Consider the following 18,463-nt stretch of genomic DNA (forward strand, 5'->3'; position numbering starts at 1 on the left):
CTACAGGAATCAAGTTACCAGAAAACATTAGTGAAAACGGAGAAATAACAACATTTTCTGACTGCATCACATTAACCACATGTGAAAGTAACCACTGTTTTTTCCAAGAGACAATGAGATACATTTTTATTTCAGATCCCTTAGTATTTAATTAAGTTTGATGGAAAAGATGATGGTACGTACCAAAGACTTTTGTATTTACCACAGCTGAATAAAATGGTGGTGCCTGATTATACTTACATTGTTTATTGTACTCACTGCATAATCTTGTATCTGTGAGTGCATTCAAACCAGCGAATGTTTTAGCTCTGCACCTTAAAAGCTATATTCAAATAGGAAGCCCAGACTGTAGCTAAACTCAAGGCATAGTTGAAATCTATTTACTCTTTGTCACCTTGCAAGTGTTCTTATGAAAAATCTAATACACAGATAAATCACTTATTAAAAGAATGATAACATCATGAAATTTTTAAGCCTGTTGTATACTTAGAAATTAATATGATGAATATAAAAAAATATAAGAATGTACAAAACCAAGTCTAAGTACTCACGGTACATTTAATAAGCACAGCTTTGACTAGTATTATAGACAGTTCCAAGATGTAGCATGTATCTAAATTAAAATGCATTACTGAACAGTTTAACTCTTAACAAATACACAGCTCTTTACACGCTCCCATAAAGAAGGTAAAGTGGCGTCATGCTTGTTATCTGCAGATTACTGGGCATGTGCAGAAGAGTCACCACTTTCAATGCAGAGGGTACAGGATTACAAGTTACGAGGCACTTTTATGGGCTCCTCTCAATGTAAATTCCTGCGCTCTCTGGTGTATTAAGACAACAATTCTTTAACTCTGCTGCGATTACAGTGATGGTTTGTGAGCATGTACTGGGGGTCTTAAAAAACATTTGAAAGATGTTAGTCTTTACCAACAGCAGACATTTCTCTTGACCTCCCAATAGACCTTGGGAATGTGGAGGGCTGAGGGCCAGCACTTCATAGATTTTCATTAACAACTCAGGAAAAACAAAATATGCTCACAGAAAGCTGCCCTGGTAGGACTTGTGGTGCATCCCGTAGGGCTCCAGGGCTGGTCGGAGATATAACAGAAATAGAAGGCCTTTCCATCTTCTGAGATTCAAAAGAACTTGAACCTAAAAATACAGGAGAAACACATAAATTTTCCATCCAAAATTCAGAAGTGAATTTGGATAACTTATAGAATCATAGAATCATAGAATTTTGGTTGGAAGAGACCTTTAATATCATCAACATCAACCTAACACTGCTAAAACCACCGCTAAACCATGTCCCTCAGCACTACATCTACCTGTCTTTTAAATATCTCCAGGGATGGCGACTCAACCACTTCCCTGGGCAGCCTGTGCCAATGCTTGACAACTCTTTCATTGAAAAAATTTTTCTTCATGTCCAATCTAAACCTCCCCTGGTGCAACTTGAGGTCATTTCCTCTTGTCCTATCCCTTGTTACTAGGGAGACCAACCGACCCCCACCTGGCTACACCCTCCTTTCAGGCAGCTGTAGAGAGCGATAAGGTCTCCCCTCAGCCCCCTTTTCTCCAGGCTGGACAACCCCAGCTCCCTCAGCCGCTCCTCATAAGGCTTGTGCTCTAGACCCTCACCAGCTTCACTGCCCTTCTCTGAACACACTCCAGCACTTCAATGTCTTTCTTGTAGTGAGGGGCCCAAAATTAGACACAGTACTTGAGGTGGGGCCTCACCAGTGCCGAGTACAGTGGGACAATCACTGCCCCAGTCCTGCTGGCCACACAGTTCCTGATACAGGCCAGGATGCTGTTGGCCTTCATTTGAAGCATGATACACAAAAAGTTCACCTAACCAACATTTTCTTCTTAAGAAAAAGAGAAACAAGAACTCTGGACTTAACGATGGATGGTGCAGGAAGTAAAAACCTGACACCATTTGTTCCTTTGGCAATCCCTTATACCTGTTTTCCCTCTTATGTTTTGGACCGCAGAGTGCACACCAATATGGTACTAAAAACACAAGATATAGAAGAGAACAATAAAATCCTGCTAACATTTGAAACTTGTATAGCTTTTAATCAAATTTATATTGTTTAGAATCTAACACACAAGACCAGTGAACTTTGTCATACAAAAACCTTGGAGCCAATGCAGTCTCCCAGTGCTCATCTTTCAGAAAATCCAGAACTGAAATGATTGTGCTGGGCACAAGACCATGCTTAGTGAAAGAAACGAGGTGTGTACTCACTAGACTCTAACGGGGGGTGAGAAGTCTCGGGAATCCGTGGAATATCACTAAAATATGAATATACATACAGTAATTAAAAACAATAGAGGTGACAATCTCCTGTAACAAACACATTTCTGGGACACGTTTTTAGAAATATGGATCTGTTTCTGTTCTAATAGGTTACAAGGAAAGAAAGGGGAAATATTTAAAGACATATTTTCGACTAGCATTCATGAAAATCTTACTAATGCAAACTACTTCTTTCAAATTTAGGAACTAGCAGACATAACAATATGAGCACTACAATGTTAATATTGAGGATGGATTCCGCAATATTTTTACAACCAGAACAATAAAGTTAGAGAGCTTTTAGGAAGAGAAAGGTGACAAATGTATGAATGAATGTATGAACTATATGAACTATTTTTTGGAGGGAAAAAAAAAAAGACAGATTAACTCACTAGTAATTTTTATACAAACGTCTCAAGGAGTTCACGGAATGAAATTGATGAAAATGTCTTATAAAAATAAAAAGAAAAAGCAAACTGCATTAGCGATGTTAAACAAACAAAAGAATAATCCATTTTTTCAAAGGCTAAAAAAGAAAAATCAAACCATATTACAATTGGGTATGGACATTTTTTGACATACAAATATCCAGCACATATACAGGCATAAGCAAAATCAAACTGGTAAAGTCCACACATATCTATCACAATTTTGCCATCAACAAATTTAGTCTTTCATCAAAATCTGGATGATGCTAGCTCCTGACTCTCTGCTGTTCTCAGCAATCATTGAAAATACTTTGTGAGAGCAAGAAACAACTGTTATTGTACAAAAGTTAGCAAAGCAGCAGAGCAGGACAATGAAAAAAAAAAAGATCTCAGTAAATTACGTGAAAATATTTTCAACCACACAAACTAATCCAAAATTGGAACCACAATAACATTTCTAAAGAACATTTACAAGTTTTTAAGTCTAAAGTTCAGCATTTTAAAGGTATTCAGGCATTTCTCTGTTCAGTGAAACACTATCTTAGTGACTTGGGTGTCAGAAAAATTAAGTCTCCTAGGCATATAAAAGTCACTTAGAAAAAAGAAACAGACAGTTCAGTCAGAAAAGGGATGTAAGTGTGCCCAATCAATTAGTCTTAAATTTGCTTTTCATGTCCTGCAATTTAAACTTCTGGTGCATGTGTTTTAAAAAAGCCTATTTCCGCTCGCAGTTAATGTCACACATCATCAGCTTACATCTCATATCACTCCACAAGAACGTGCTTTTCTTCCTTCGGCTCTGTAATTCAAGAGTAATGTGGTTTCCACAAACTCATGGAAATATAATTGCATTACTTATTCTTGACATGGCATAGTACTACTTCACAAACATATCAGCAGATTAACGATGTGTTGCACAGCAGGACTGCTGTGCAGACTTCTTCCTTTTAAACATTTTTTCCCTTCACTTTCCAGGGCAATTCTCCAAAACATGTACTTAGCATATTCAAACTGCTTTTTCTGTTCAATACAACGTTAAGTTTGCAATGTTTTCTTGCGCTAGAATATGAACGCTCTCATCCGCACTACAGCATTTTTTGTAATAATATCCCATTTAGGATATCTAAATGAGGGCTCACATGCGCAAGGAATGTTTCAAGATGGAATATGTAACCTACTGTGTCAAGTTTCATAATTCCTGAGTGGGTGAAAAAATGGTCAAGTTGATAGTATTTTCTGCACTTAGAGCTGGGGATACAAAAGTCCTAGCCAGGTAAATGACAAAAATAATCAGATTTTTCTTAAGACTTTACTCGTCAGAGAGGAAAGAACTGAAAACATAATTTCTTAATGTATTTTTCTAAAGCCCTTGTAATTCTTACTAAAAACTGACAGGAAAAGTGGAAGCTAGTACATAAATTTCAACTCCTGACAAAATGCATGGTTTGCAAGAGAAATGTTATTTGGCAGTTTTCCCACCCACCCCATTCATCCCCACGGTATTAGAACTCATTCACCCTCAGGAAATTTAAAACTTTCTAGTACAATGCAAAGCCTAAATACATATATACATACACACACATATATAAAGTGTATGTATATATGTGTGTGTGTGTATATATATACATCTATAATTATTGCTAGGAAATCTCCTCTTCCCTAATATATTTATCTTTTTAAAGTACAGCTCCACACAAAACTGCAAGACACAAAAAGCAAAGAAACCAATAAACTAAGTGTGCGATACAGTACTGATCACCAAATTTGTGGCAGACTACCCTAAGAAACTCTGTAACAGTTCTGCTTTCTGCTATTGATTTCAAAATGGACAGAAAATAATTCAAAGCTATTCTTTTGTCCATATTTAAGTGTCTTACATATTAAATAATCTACTTCACATAATTATTTCTTAACTATTATATGCCCACAAGAAAATAACTGGTATTACATATCTAGTTACTTCATCAAATATGAGTGCTATCTTTTTTACAACATTGGCATTTTACTTAAAGAATTAAAATTCTAAAAAGAAATCATAATCTAAAGCTTGTCAGCTAAGAAAATGAGTCTCATCTAGCCTGTTCTTACAGATTGCAGGAAATATTCTAACAGTACGATTTACAAAAAAAGCTCTTCGGTCACTAGTCAAAGCAAATGGTAAAAACAAAGTATGAAGTAGCACAACCACTTATTGAAAATAAGAAAAAAATTTTGCTCTGCTTTCAGAACAATGTAAACATCAGAAAAGTAATATCAGATGCATTCCCCGTAAAGAGATGCTGACACCAAATTTTGTCTTTCTCCCTCTACCCTGAAAGGCAAAGGTTTTGGGTGATCTTACATGATGTTACATATTATTTCTGATCCTTCCATACCTCCGTGAATACATACACTAAACCAAACTACCTTAGGTTGAGAATACTCTGTTCAGATACATGGTTTGTGAGGATCACTATTTTGCAAAACACAGGAACAGCTATAATTTCTCTGAGGGCTATAGTCAAAAGCTCGACCACTGAAGACAAAGAAATTTCAAGTGTGGTTGTAACCCACACTTCTTTAGGTTGCTCTGGGGACCGAAGCATCATCCTCTACACTCTACAATTTCCAGAATTTCTGCGTACCTGTCCCCAGTTCTCATACTCCTATTTCCAAAACTGTTGCTTCCCATCAGAACCTATAGATCAGTCTGCAGTTTGCACTAATTACATTACTTGAACAACTCTCTGGAATTCAGTACTGCCTGGTTTACAGTGGAGGTTCAACCTCCTTGCAAGGATCTAGAGCATAGCAGCAGTCCCTGCACAGAAGAGCTGAATCACGCTAGAGAAACAACAATTTTGGCAATATTATCTGAGGATATCCAAGCAAAGATAGTCAGCATCTGACGAAGAAAACAGAGACAAATGAAAAAATATTTTTTTTACCTGCACTATCCCATAGAGCTCACCCGAGACGGTGAGTTGGTTACTGTGCCAGGTTTCTTCTCCAAAAAGCACACTGTCACAGGATTTTCTGTGCTGTCCTATGTTAAACGCCTCTCACGTTGTATGCATATTCATAGGTAATTCTTCCCCTCATATTTAGATAGCCAGCCCATTAATTCTACTTTTTATAGGTTTCTTATCTACCTTCTGTTGCAATCATTAGCATTAGCGTCAATTAGTTTCTATGGAGTTTTTACAGTACTATTGTGGTTATACTGTTTATTGTTGTTATGCCTTCATCTGCTAATAGTGTTACATGTTTCACATTTTTCTCTAATAAACATCCTACAATTATCCATTACTCAAAATTACATTTTCTGGTAGATACAGAAATCCAAATTTACAAGACTGAACAAATTGTTTAGACATCAATTTTATAACTGGCAGTCATCTAGTTTATGGGCTTACGGTCCTCCCATTATTCACTTAAGCCAAACTGTGTCATATTTGGGCTTTTTAGACCTAATATGCTAGGACTTTTTAAATAGAGACCATTAAAAGTGCTGGTACATTATTTGCATTATTAATACTTAGAGATGAAAACACTTAAATTATGCAAACGAACTACCATTTTTCAGGTCTTTCGGGAACCTATTTCCTCACAGGAATTTGAGGTGTAATGGATTACCACTTAATGCTGTACCAAGCAGCTTCGATTTTGCTGAGTCAGCACCTAAAGTAGACACAAAACTTTGATACACTAGATTTGTTGGATTAAATAAAATTCCCTGTCATGTATTTGAAACAATCATATAGTTTAGATAGCAAGACAAGGAGAAGCTAAGGGTGGGGGGGAGGTACTCTGTTAATGCAAGAAAACCATTTCATGTTATATAACACAATTTGCATAAATTATACTTGGGAAAGGGAAAGGGAAAAAGAGAGAGAAAGAAAAAAAGAAACAGAAAGGGAAAGGGAAAAGGAAGAGGAAGAGGAAGAGGAAAAGGGAAAAAGAAAAAGAAAAAGCAAAAAAGAGAAAGAGAAAGAGAAAGAGAAAGAGAAAGAGAAAGAGAAAGAGAAAGAGAAAGAGAAAGAGAAAGAGAAAGAGAAAGAGAAAGAGAAAGAGAAAGAGAAAGAGAAAGAGAAAGAGAAAGAAAAAGAAAAAGAAAAAGAAAAAGAAAAAGAAAAAGAAAAAGAAAAAGAAAAAGAAAAAGAAAAGGAAAAGGAAAAGGAAAAGGAAAAGGAAAAGGAAAAGGAAAAGGAAAAGGAAAAGGAAAAGGAAAAGGAAAAGGAAAAGGAAAAGGAAAAGGAAAAGGAAAAGGAAAAGGAAAAGGAAAAGGAAAAGGAAAAGGAAAAGGAAAAGGAAAAGGAAAAGGAAAAAGAAAAAGAAAAAGAAAAAGAAAAAGAAAAAGAAAAAGAAAAAGAAAAAGAACAAGAAAAAGAAAAAGAAAAAGAAAAAGAACAAGAACAAGAACAAGAACAAGAAAAAGAACAAGAACAAGAACAAGAACAAGAACAAGAACAAGAACAAGAACAAGAACAAGAAAAAGAAAAAGAACAAGAAAAAGAAAAAGAAAAAGAAAAAGAAAAAGAAAAAGAAAAAGAAAAAGAAAAAGAAAAAGAAAAAGAAAAAGAAAAAGAAAAAGAAAAAGAAAAAGAAAAAGAAAAAGAAAAAGAAAAAGAAAAAGAAAAAGAAAAAGAAAAAGAAAAACTTCCTGTGCACTATGTTCTTTGTTGTAAACAAATACCAGTATTTCCTTTGTTGCACAATGTGATATTTTTTGTTCTTTTAAGATGACAGACAGGTAATTCCTCATCTGACACAAAACAACCGGACTTTGACTCATTACTGCTGAAGAAAGGAATTATCTTTTGATTTCAAAGTTACATGCTCTAGTTGCTTTGGGATATTCATTTGCTCTTCTCAAAAAAAAAAAAAAAAAAAGCCAATCCAAAAATCCTCAAACTACAACAAAAAAAATCAATCAAGACACAACTCTACAAGAATAGTGTTATTATAGTATGTGAAAGCCTCCATACTGAGAATCCATGTATCTCAAAACAAAAGCACAATCTGATGTGCACAATCTACTTATGCCTATGTCTGGAAAAAATATGCATGGGTCATTCAAAGCAAAACTTTACATTTTATTGGTACTATTTCTGGTGCATTTTTGTAGTGCAAAATTCACTGCTCAGATTCAGAAACGTTCTATGCCTCTCTCCATGCCTCTCTCTATGCCTCTATGCCTCTCTCTATGCCTCTATCAACAGTTGTGATATTTTCGCTCAATTTTTCTTCAAGAATATGTCACTGGAATGTGGTCACTTTGTACTTCATTTTTTGAAGCTATTAGATTTATCAAATTAATAAACTAAAATAATTCCGTTGGTTGAATAATTAACTTATCTTAAAAGTTTAAGTATACAAGACATTTGCAAATATACTGATAGTAATAAATGTATCTGAAGCTCATTATTCAAAATACTAATCTAGCACTTTCCTTTTACATCAGTTGTACGAATCAATTTTCAGGTTTTCTTCAACTAAGACATGGAGCTCAAGTCAGATCCACTAGCAACATATTTATTTTCTTCTGATTTAAATATAACAACTGGACTTCCAAAAATCTCCTTACATTTTTTTATTTTTGATTATAAACACGTAGGACTGAATTTGCAATTTCAGCCAGGAACGTCTCCTAATTTACCCAACCAAAGAATGTAAAACAAGGTTCCTGCTCCCCCCTAGTCTCCATCTGGATGACAATATTGGCCTTTAACAACCACTATTATTGCACCAAGCTTTCGTTTACCGTTAGAAGGCCAAACTCATAACTGGAATTAGCAACAGATGTTAATTTTATTTAAGTACTCTTCATAGTGATTGCCATTAAGAACTCATTTGCAAATATAGCTACACTTGTACAGTACAGACAAAACCAAACATCAAAAATTGACGTGAAGTAAATGTAAAAGAAGAATGTTTTAGTCAGAAAGAAAATTAATAGTGGGCTTTGTTTCTAAAACTGAAAACTTATCATACTTGAGACAGATAAATATTGTAATTAGAATGAAATCTAACAAATTCAAAATGAAATAATCATGCATTCATAAGGAGGAAACAGTTTACCATCTACCTACAGGACAGCGGTATTCAGAGACTTACAGTGAGTGCACATGAACTCTGGGAACGTGACAAACTACAGAGAAATTTAAATCCTTTCAATTGGTTTTTTTAAACTAGCCAAGAGTCACTTTTAATTGTTAATCATGTGACTGTTCTGCAATATAAATGTGAATTTACAATATATGATTCATATTGAATCCTGTAAGACTTAGCTCAAAGCGGTCCCAATAGAGTCATGTTCGGGGAAGGAGTGGAGAATGTCGCTAAAACAATTGTGACAAATGCAGGGCCAACCCCACTGATCTCATCAATTCAAACAGATTTTGTGATCTTTCTAAGGCGTATTTGGGAAATGAAGAATATAGGAATTGTTACCACAAAACCCCAAACCTGGATTTATAACAAATAAAAATTAAGATTATAAACATAACACATTATTACTACTTTTTGATGAAAAAAATTGCCTTCACAAATATGAAGGTATTTTTGTTTCCACTTTTGATTTTGATGACAGTATCCTTTAAAGCCAAATACAGTCTTTTCAATTAAGAGTTTTGGTTTTCCTTTTTTTAGCTCTTTAAAGAAGGCCTGTTTAAAATCCTATTAGCATTAACTTATTAAAATCCTGCAGTGCTCAGTGTTTGCTGATCCTTCCTTCTACTCTTGAACATTCATATGAGTTATTCTGATTTCATGAAGCTACAAGCCTGAAAACCAGATTTTTCTCATGCACAGGTCCACTTGGTCCACCAGTTTTCCTTTGCCACTCAGCAAAAACCTTTTTAGTACTTTGACCATACAGAAAACAACATTTATAGTTGTATATATCATTCCAAAGATCCAAGATTATAAATGGCAGTGAAGAAAATGGAATATACAGAACGTCAATAATAGAAAGTGAACCATATTCCATTATTAAGAGCTACAAAATAATGAACTCATAAACAGTCCCTTTAAAAGTCCCATTAGTAGAAGCAATAACTGTGCTTAAGAAGCAAGTCTTTAGCCTTACCCAATAGGCCTTGAAACAATAATTTCAACTTGAGGTTCTGATTTTGATTCTAAAATAATGTTGTAAACTTCTTCATTTGTAGCTCCAGGCAAGGGTTTACCATTCCATTCTAGAACTTCATCCCCTTGAATTTAAAGAGAAGTTTATCTCATTTACATGTTCTTTTACAAAGAAGTCCAAATCATTTATGAAATCCATATAACCAAGTAACATTGCCCAAAATGAATTAAAAAGCTGTGCTGAAACCCAAAAAAGGTTTTTGAGACACTAAGAAGGCTCCTTTCTCAGAACACAGTTACAATTTGTACACACAGAACATATTAAAGAAACCACTTGTGCAAATGTATTAATCATTCCCAAAATAATACAGCACTTCTTATTCTGCTATGAAATGAAAGAGTCTTTTAAAAAGAACTTTTATTATCTAGCGGTAATAAACTTTGAAAATAGGTTAGTCTTCAAAAATGAAAAATATAAATACCTATTGTTAAGCTTTTAAAAATCGTTACACTTTATTACAATTTATGTACTGCGCATTTCGATTTCTCTACAAAAAGGATAGTCTTCACTGTCTGTGTCAAATGAACCAAAAATAAAAGCAAGGAGTGAGTCACTGTCTCCTGAGGATGTTAGGGGGGACAGAAAGGAAAACATGATGTGAAAGTTATTTAGGTAATTTTCTGTTTTCAGATTGTCATTTCTGGAATTTAAATGGTTGTACATTACACTGTATTTTGGCCTTATTATAAAAAGGTGAAAATCTTGATGTACGGTTGCTAAAGAAAGATCAGTATATACAATTAAACCGCAGGAACAATAGGGTAAGTCTACCCTCTCATACCCCATCATATGCAGCAGTCAAAACTTCATAACCACTATCTGATGCCACAAATAACACTCCTTATTGACAATGATTCTATGTTTATCAAATTCAGTCAGAATAATCTTTCAGCTGCTGACTTCGCTCCTTTCTGAGAAGTTTTAGCCAAACAATTGAACTCGCACTTGTTAATAAGCCAAGGGAAACTATCCTAACTGCAGTTCTAACTACCAAACCCCATGGCTTCATTCTCTCTTTATGTTCAGAGGTTGTCAGTCAGTCCTTTTTCCCAAGCAGTCTGTATTTTGGTATTTTAAGAGAGGACTCCACAGAGTATTCCACTGGCTTTCAAAGCATTTTGGCATTCTTTAAAACGTAAGGGCTTGCTAACGACAGACTTAAATGCTTGCTGACGTAAGTTTAGTTTCCTACCATGTTCTTTAGCTGAAATGGTTTAAAATATTTCATATATTTATTACATAATCTTATGTCAGATGGGGAACAGGAATTAGGTATTGTCTTGAAACTTCATTTAAAATTTACACAACTCGGTGAAAACATAGCTTCTTCTGTAATTCTGACTCTGTTTTAAAGCTAACCACTGTTATAAATTAATATGTTGGTTTTACCTAAAATAAAATCTGATTTCTTTACAGACAATTAGCTTAATTTACAAAAGCATCCCAGGCATTAAAAGGAAGAAGATGTGGTCAGCTTTGCAACAGCTATAATTTAATAGCAAAAACTGACAGGGACATATGATAAATTTGTAACACTAAAAATCACAATTTAAACCTAAATTTCAAAGCAATGAATCTATCACATTTTGAAGATGACAAAATAGGTGCAACATTGTTGAGAATCCTGAAGATGAACACGTAAGGTGTCTGTATTGCTATTTTAGAGGACTTAAGCAGCTTTTTGAGGGTCACCAGGAGATCAAACAATTAAAAAGAAAATAATTGCCAAGATGATTAAACATAAGATCATCATAGTTAGAAGGCTAAATTAAGAGAAGCAGCTCCAATTATTCTTACTGCAAACTAGATCCAAATGGGGATTTCAGTGAAATGGCACTTCTGCTAGTTCTAACCAGATCACCACTGTCCATCTTTAGCTCACCATGTCCAGTTCTTGATCTTTCTGACCAGCCAATCTCTTTTTCATTGTCTCTTTCATCTAAGATTCTGTCTATAAGGCTTACGTTCTGATTTCTGCTCTCAGTAACAGGCATGGAAACTGGAAAACACCATCTCAAAACTTGGACGTATGCAAAACCCAACTGGACACAGTCCTGTGCCACCTGCTCTAGCTGACCCTACTTAAGCAGTGGGGTTGGACTAGAGATCTCAAGAGGTCCCTACCCACCTCAACCATTCTATGTTCCTGTGATACACTGCTACAAATTCAGATGAGATGAACTCTCTGGTCTTAAGTCCCGCTGTAGTAGCCCAGAGTTGCAAGTCAGTCAGTCAAGGAGCTGTTAGACACTTGCACCCTTATGAAGCCACTTCTGCTGGTGAAGCATATATCCCAGGATATTTAGGATGCCTCTAGAAAGGAATGTTAGTGCATCTTGCATTCTACCCCCTCTTACTGGTGCATGTCCACGAGAGAGAGAAAGTTTTCAGACTTATGCTGCAATTCTCTGAATTTTTTTATATTGATTTTTAAAATAGTATTTCGCATTGGGAGACACCTCTGGGAGTGAGCTAGTTCCAACCCCTGCTCAAGGTAAGGCCAACATCAAAGGACAGACCAAGTTGCTCAGGGATTTGAGCAGATGAGATCTGGGTATCTCAAAGGAAGGATATGCAAGACCTCCACCGGGCAACCTGTTCCAAGCCTTAACTATCCTCTCTAGGTACAAGAAAAACAAATTTCACAAAGAGGATCTCCCTCATTCCAGCTTGTGCACTTTGCTTCTTGTGTGATCAGCGTCCACCTCTGAGAACAGTCGGGCTTTGGGTTCTCTACAGCCTCCCATTAGCTAAAAACAAGAATTAGACCCTCCCATGATCTTTTCTTTGCTGGTCTGGGACAAACCCAATTCTCTCAGCTTCTTGTACGCCCTATGCTCCAGACCCCTAACCAACTTTCTGTCCAACCTGGTCCAGTTTGTCAGTATCTCTCTTGTACCAGAGGAACCCAAACCGGTCGCAGTACTCCAGATACAGCCTCATAAGCACTGAACAGAGGGCAAGAACTAACTCTTTCAACCTGCTGGTGACAATCCTGCTAGCACAGCCCTGTACATGACTGGCATTTGCTGTAAGGTGCTTTGCTGACTCATGTCCTCCCGCACCTCCAGGTGCTTTTCTGCCCAGCTGCTTTCTAGCTGATTGGCTCCTCGTGCTTACTTTTGCACTGGCTTATTCTGTTCCTGATGCAATACTTCGTATTTGCCTTTGTTAAAAGTTATGAGACTCGTACCATTACTCAATGATTTATAAATTTAGCCAAATTTTGGACGTTTTTCATAAAGATGAAAAAGCGTGTTTTCCTAACAGCAAGGACTCATCTATGTCTTTTTTCTGTTTCATTGCCATATAAAAGGATGAACAGACTTTCATTCATTGAAAACATGTGCAAAACAATGTATTTTTTCTGTGAAATTACTTTGGCTCTAAAAATATTTTTAGAAATTAAAAATAGCTTTGACTTAAAAAACAACCAAGACCAGACATTAGAAATGTAATATCTCAGCCCAAATAGTTCCAGAGTAGTGGACAGAAATGTATTTCCAGTAATTATAATCTGCAGTTAAAATCTATAAACAACTGTAATAATTGGTGCTATCAACCCCAAGTATATTGACTTGGTAAAGTAAAAAATTAACAAATGCCAAAATAAAGTAGGATATTTTTAGGGACTCATCATCTTTTCTGCTTCTTTATTACTATTTGCTTCATGCAATTATCCTAAATTTGTACAAGTTGTCATCGGAGCTTCTGGATTCCTAAGAAGGCATTGCGTAGACTTTGGTTTGCTAAAACAATACTTGGAAAGTAGTTGCTTAGAGCCATGGTAAAAATATAAACCACTGAGAAGTAATTTTGAAAACCAACTGCTGTGCATAGTTCTCGCTTCATTTAGAAGCTTGAAAAGTGCCAACAGCACAGCTTCATTTGTAAGTGCAGTATATACATCTTACATAAGTGAAATATTTTAAGATGATTTTCTTGGGCTGTTTTCCATTTTTATTTGTAACAATTCACATTGAAAGAAGTCCATTGTGTATGCAGTGCATCATCCTTCAGGTGACACTATAGTACAAGTAAAGTAACCGTAGTGAGTTTTGTTTGCCACAATGACACAGTTTTAAAAAACGTTCACATTGCTTCTACAGAGTTTAACAAGCAGATCCTGAGCTAGCAAGCAAAAATTTATCAGTGACACTCAGTCCTGACACCAGGACTGATCATGAGCGCGTGTATTTTGCTCATACATCAAAGCAATTGGAGTTAATAATAAATTAGAAATGCAGGCAACTGTGGCATTCCATAATAACATTGCATTATTGGCCTGTATTTAAAAAATACCAACATATCACATGACCAATACTAATATAAATTAACAGCTGCATCACAATAAGCCATAATTAAAAGACAATATATTTTGTACGCAACGAATTGATTTACCTGCTCTGAGATGCCCCACCACATCAGCCAAGCTACCTTTCTTCACTTTGGTAATGAAGGCACCGAGTCGTCCTAATTCTGTCATTTTTCCTCCAACAACCTGGTTAACCATAAATTTGTGAGTTCACAGGCCACAAACCAGACATCATATCAAGCATAAATATATAGACAGATCGGGTTTCACATTATTTTAAAAATAAAATATGCATAAGCAAATCTATTGTCAAATTGGGCTTTACAGAGGCCTAAAGACAAAGTTAAAGATAGAAAAAGGCCAGATCTATTTGAAAAGAAGTAAAGTTGACACAAAATGAATAAAATTGATATTCCTTTTAATGTGCTTGACTAATCGATCTTATGCTGCTTGCTAAGTATCTCAATTTGTTGCAGAAAGAACGTTTCTTAATAAATAACCAAGAAAATGTACTTTTTGCAAACAGAATTCTGTCATTTTCTTAAGTTTAAATTGCAAGTGCACATCAAACCAAAAGCATGAAAATCCCAAAATGCAATTGGTACAGCAATTAAAAACTTTGCAAATACACTACTAGGAAACATGGGCAAACAGCTCACAAGAACGTTGCTACTGCTAAAATCCAGGCCCTCGCACACAAGCACATGACAGGAGAAAACAGCACTTCTGACTTTTGTTAAACAGAACTGAAAAGAGCTATATTTGAAGACGACTGCATGATAGAGAGACCAGGAAAATCAGAAAAAAAAAGGTGCCCTCAAGAGAGAGATTTTTTATAAAATATGAAAAAAGAAAATGTAGTCTTGCTGACTTGCTATTCTGTTTACTCTCTCCAGTCAGTTTTGTTTGTCAGGAATATCCTGGGAGGAGTTTTATAATAAAATGAAACAGTGGAACACTGGTCCATTAGGTATTATTTTGCCATGTGGCAATCACAATAACTAGTAGGAGATCCAGTAGAAGATCCAGAAGCCCACCTGCCCACAAGGTTGTCACACGATAATGTGTTAAATTTATCAGCGGGGGCCTTAGTTCACATCATACAAAAATGAAACTTCAAAAATAGAAGAGAAGCTCTCCAATCTACATTTCCTACTAGGACCAACTTTTTTTCTCACCTATGAAAAAAAATTGCTTGCTGTCACCAAAAATCAGCCTTGTGCTACAGACTACTAGACTTTCAGTAGAGTGAGGTTGTTCTCCTGTATTCCTACGCCACACTATCTCACTTCAAAGTGGATAAATGTCTCTTACTCAGGACATGCCATCACCAAGTTCACAAGGTTCTTTCCGGATTTAATTCCCACCGTGATGAGCAGAACCAACAACCCACGCCTCTGTCACGTGCAAGGAATTGAACTATCAGACAACTGTATGCCAGGAGCAGTTCAGTGTCAGTACCCTTTGAAGTAGACTCAGTCCTAAGTGGGCGGGAATGTTTCCTATTTTGCATTGTTCCTGTTGTTCTCAGTGGGGAAGAGGAAGACACCCAAATTAAATTCTCTCAGTCATCTCTGGTTAAAAAATATGGTTAAAAATATACAGGGAGAGAGAAATTCTTGAACTGGCACACTGTATTGCCCCCACCACCTTCACCAGTAATGCGCTCTCTCTGTTTTAAGTGTTCTGGCACTTTAGGGCCACGAGACTAAGAATCTGCTACAAATGCCTAATTTAGGGATTTAAATCAATGGGACAGTGCTGCCAACGTCTTAATTTTGGGGCACTGGATTAATTTGAATTACATTTAATATCTTGTCTGCTATGCTTTAAAAGGGTTTTTTGCAAATTTTTGTGTGAATGTTTAGTTTCATTCTGTAAAATTTCTGTTTCCGAATGGCTGTGTAGATTTTAAACACTGACCTCGTAAACACTTGCATCTGGATGGCATTTATGTATGTGGACTATGAGGTGAATGGCTTGACTGAAATAAAAAAACAGGAGAGCTAGAAAAGGCAGGACTCCGTTAGTGCATTGCAACGTGCAGTATATGTCCTGCACACGGGAAGCTGAATAAACACACACTTTTTAATCAAAACAGTTCAACTCGTTTGCCATGGGTGAGTGGAAGGCTGCATAGAAGGATTAAATATATTTACATTCATAATTTATCTGCATAACTTCCAAAACTTACTAAAAATAAGGAATATATTTTTGTCAAATGGCCATATAATTGAAGAGTCCTCTGATTTAATGCGTTAGACCTCTAGGTCTAAGGTCAGTGGAAGTTTCTTTCATTTACCACATAAACTATGTAACACTTACTTTTAGCCCCAATAATGCACCTGATTCTTTTGGCATGGTTGTTCTCTTGTTAAGAATAACACGCCCAATTAAGCGATCTCCCTCTTTAGAAGGCTGCCACGTTACTGGGTGCTGTTAAAAAAGCAAGCGGTGGAATTAAAGAAGTGAAACTATCTTCCTGTATTTAGATGCACATTTTTAAATCAATAAAATTCCTGGATCATTATGTCATGGTAGACACAAACATCCTTCACACGTGTTACATATTGCACCTGAGTTTTCTATTATTATATCTGTTGAACTCCAGCTTCATTAAATATTTTTGCCCACTGTAAAAAAAATTCAGCACTAATCCTGCAGGTAGAATTATAATAAAACTTAAAGTTCAATACAATTAAACATTTAAAACATACCTTAGGTAATGAAATTAAGCATTTACTTTTAAATTCCATGACTCTGAAGATTTCATTCATAAATTCTGTTCTTTAGAATAATATACATGTTATACAGCTCTACCATATGGGTTCACTATATAATAAAAATTCAAATGATCCTTTCCCACTCCAAGTCAATTGAAAAAGTCACTAATCTCTTCCACATCAGCATCACGCTCACAGCTGCTTTTGTGGTGTGTAGTGAAATCTAGTATCATGTCTATAAAAGAATTAAATTCACATTAAAATTCAGGCAATTTTACTAGTATATATTTTGATGAGAATTTCTTTCCAATTTCAAGTTTCATGATCCACTAACCCAAATTCTCACAGAATTTGTATAGCCTAATTTTTACAACAAAATATCTATGCTGAACAGAAATAATCATCAAACATTTTAATTCATACTTATGAACCTCTTTTTCCCCTGTTTCTTACCGAACTAATAGGGGATGTCTCCCTGCTGTGCCACGTGGCAGGATCCAGCCAGTAATAATCCAAGTCACCTGGAAGAATATGAATAGAAAGAAATGTGTAATCTCTCAGAGAAAGATGTATAAACGATTACTTGTACATGCACGAATTTTAATGTTCAGTAGTTTGGTGAAGCAAATGCAAAACCTGTGTTATGATTTAAATTATAGCAAATTGAAAACAATATAGCCTAATAATATAAAACCAAACCCACATAATAAAGCGTTTCTTTGGACCTCTGATTTTTCATGAATTGCACCTCAGAATCAGTTGTGCACTCTGGCTGGTTTTGACTTTGCCCAGTCGTCTTCCAAGAATGGACCCCAGTGCATCACATTCACAGCCCTCCTCCTCCTCCCACCCTCTCCATAACAAACACACAGGACTACAGCTAACGACGACATGAGAGAATACTCCACAGAACAGGCACTTAGCTATAGTTAAGGACAGAACAGTCAACCACACTCAATAATCTGTGTCGTTGATCAATACTGTGACAATGGGTACCGTACAGAAGGACAAACACAGGAGCTGGTAAAGGGTAACAGGGCACCAGGCAAAACAGCCACACAAATAGAGCAAATAGCGCCAACAGCAGATAGGGGGTTGAAATCTTTCATTGTGCTTGGAACCAACTTATATACTATGTACATCGAGAATAAACCTGTGAATTACAGTAGTCTGGAAGTTATGAGCCCATCGGGCCAAGGAGGGGAACCGTGGGTAGGGTTTGGGAGAAAATGCAGAAGAGCGTAACACCACAGAGAGTATATGTGAATTCATGAAAAGCTAAGGAAACCACAGTTTGACTTAATATATTACAGCTGTAAAAGGCAGAGCTGGTAGCAAAAAACCTAACAACTTCACTGGCAGTTGTCTGTGACAGAGGACCGATGCCACTTTGCACTCCAAGAAGTAAAAGGACGAGGCAGGAATTGCAAGAGGAAGAATATGGGGCAGTGCAATTCAGAGCTCAATTTCCTTTACAAAGAGGAAGGGTGCAGGTGACATTGGGAAGGACACAGGAGAATGCGGCAGGCTAGAACAGATCCAACGGAAGGGTAAATGTGA

General features: G+C 36.1%; 1 protein-coding gene across 50 annotated transcripts in view; it reads right to left on the minus strand.

The window, feature by feature from the left end:
- RIMS1 (regulating synaptic membrane exocytosis 1) overlaps window positions 1-18,463 on the minus strand; it is a 342,029-nt gene that overhangs the window by 141,096 nt on the left and 182,470 nt on the right. For all 50 annotated transcript variants that reach the window (XM_063330221.1, XM_063330179.1, XM_063330171.1 and 47 more), the window contains 6 exons: window positions 17,357-17,424; window positions 16,506-16,616; window positions 14,267-14,366; window positions 9,806-9,929; window positions 2,258-2,304; window positions 1,043-1,155 (listed from right to left, as the gene is read on the minus strand). In XM_063330221.1, coding sequence (XP_063186291.1) covers window positions 1,043-1,155; window positions 2,258-2,304; window positions 9,806-9,929; window positions 14,267-14,366; window positions 16,506-16,616; window positions 17,357-17,424 — 563 coding nt within the window. The remainder of the gene's footprint in view (window positions 1-1,042; window positions 1,156-2,257; window positions 2,305-9,805; window positions 9,930-14,266; window positions 14,367-16,505; window positions 16,617-17,356; window positions 17,425-18,463) is intronic.

The sequence above is a fragment of the Chroicocephalus ridibundus genome, chromosome 3, assembly GCF_963924245.1.
Source record: "Chroicocephalus ridibundus chromosome 3, bChrRid1.1, whole genome shotgun sequence".
In the NCBI taxonomy this organism is placed as follows: domain Eukaryota; kingdom Metazoa; phylum Chordata; class Aves; order Charadriiformes; family Laridae; genus Chroicocephalus; species Chroicocephalus ridibundus.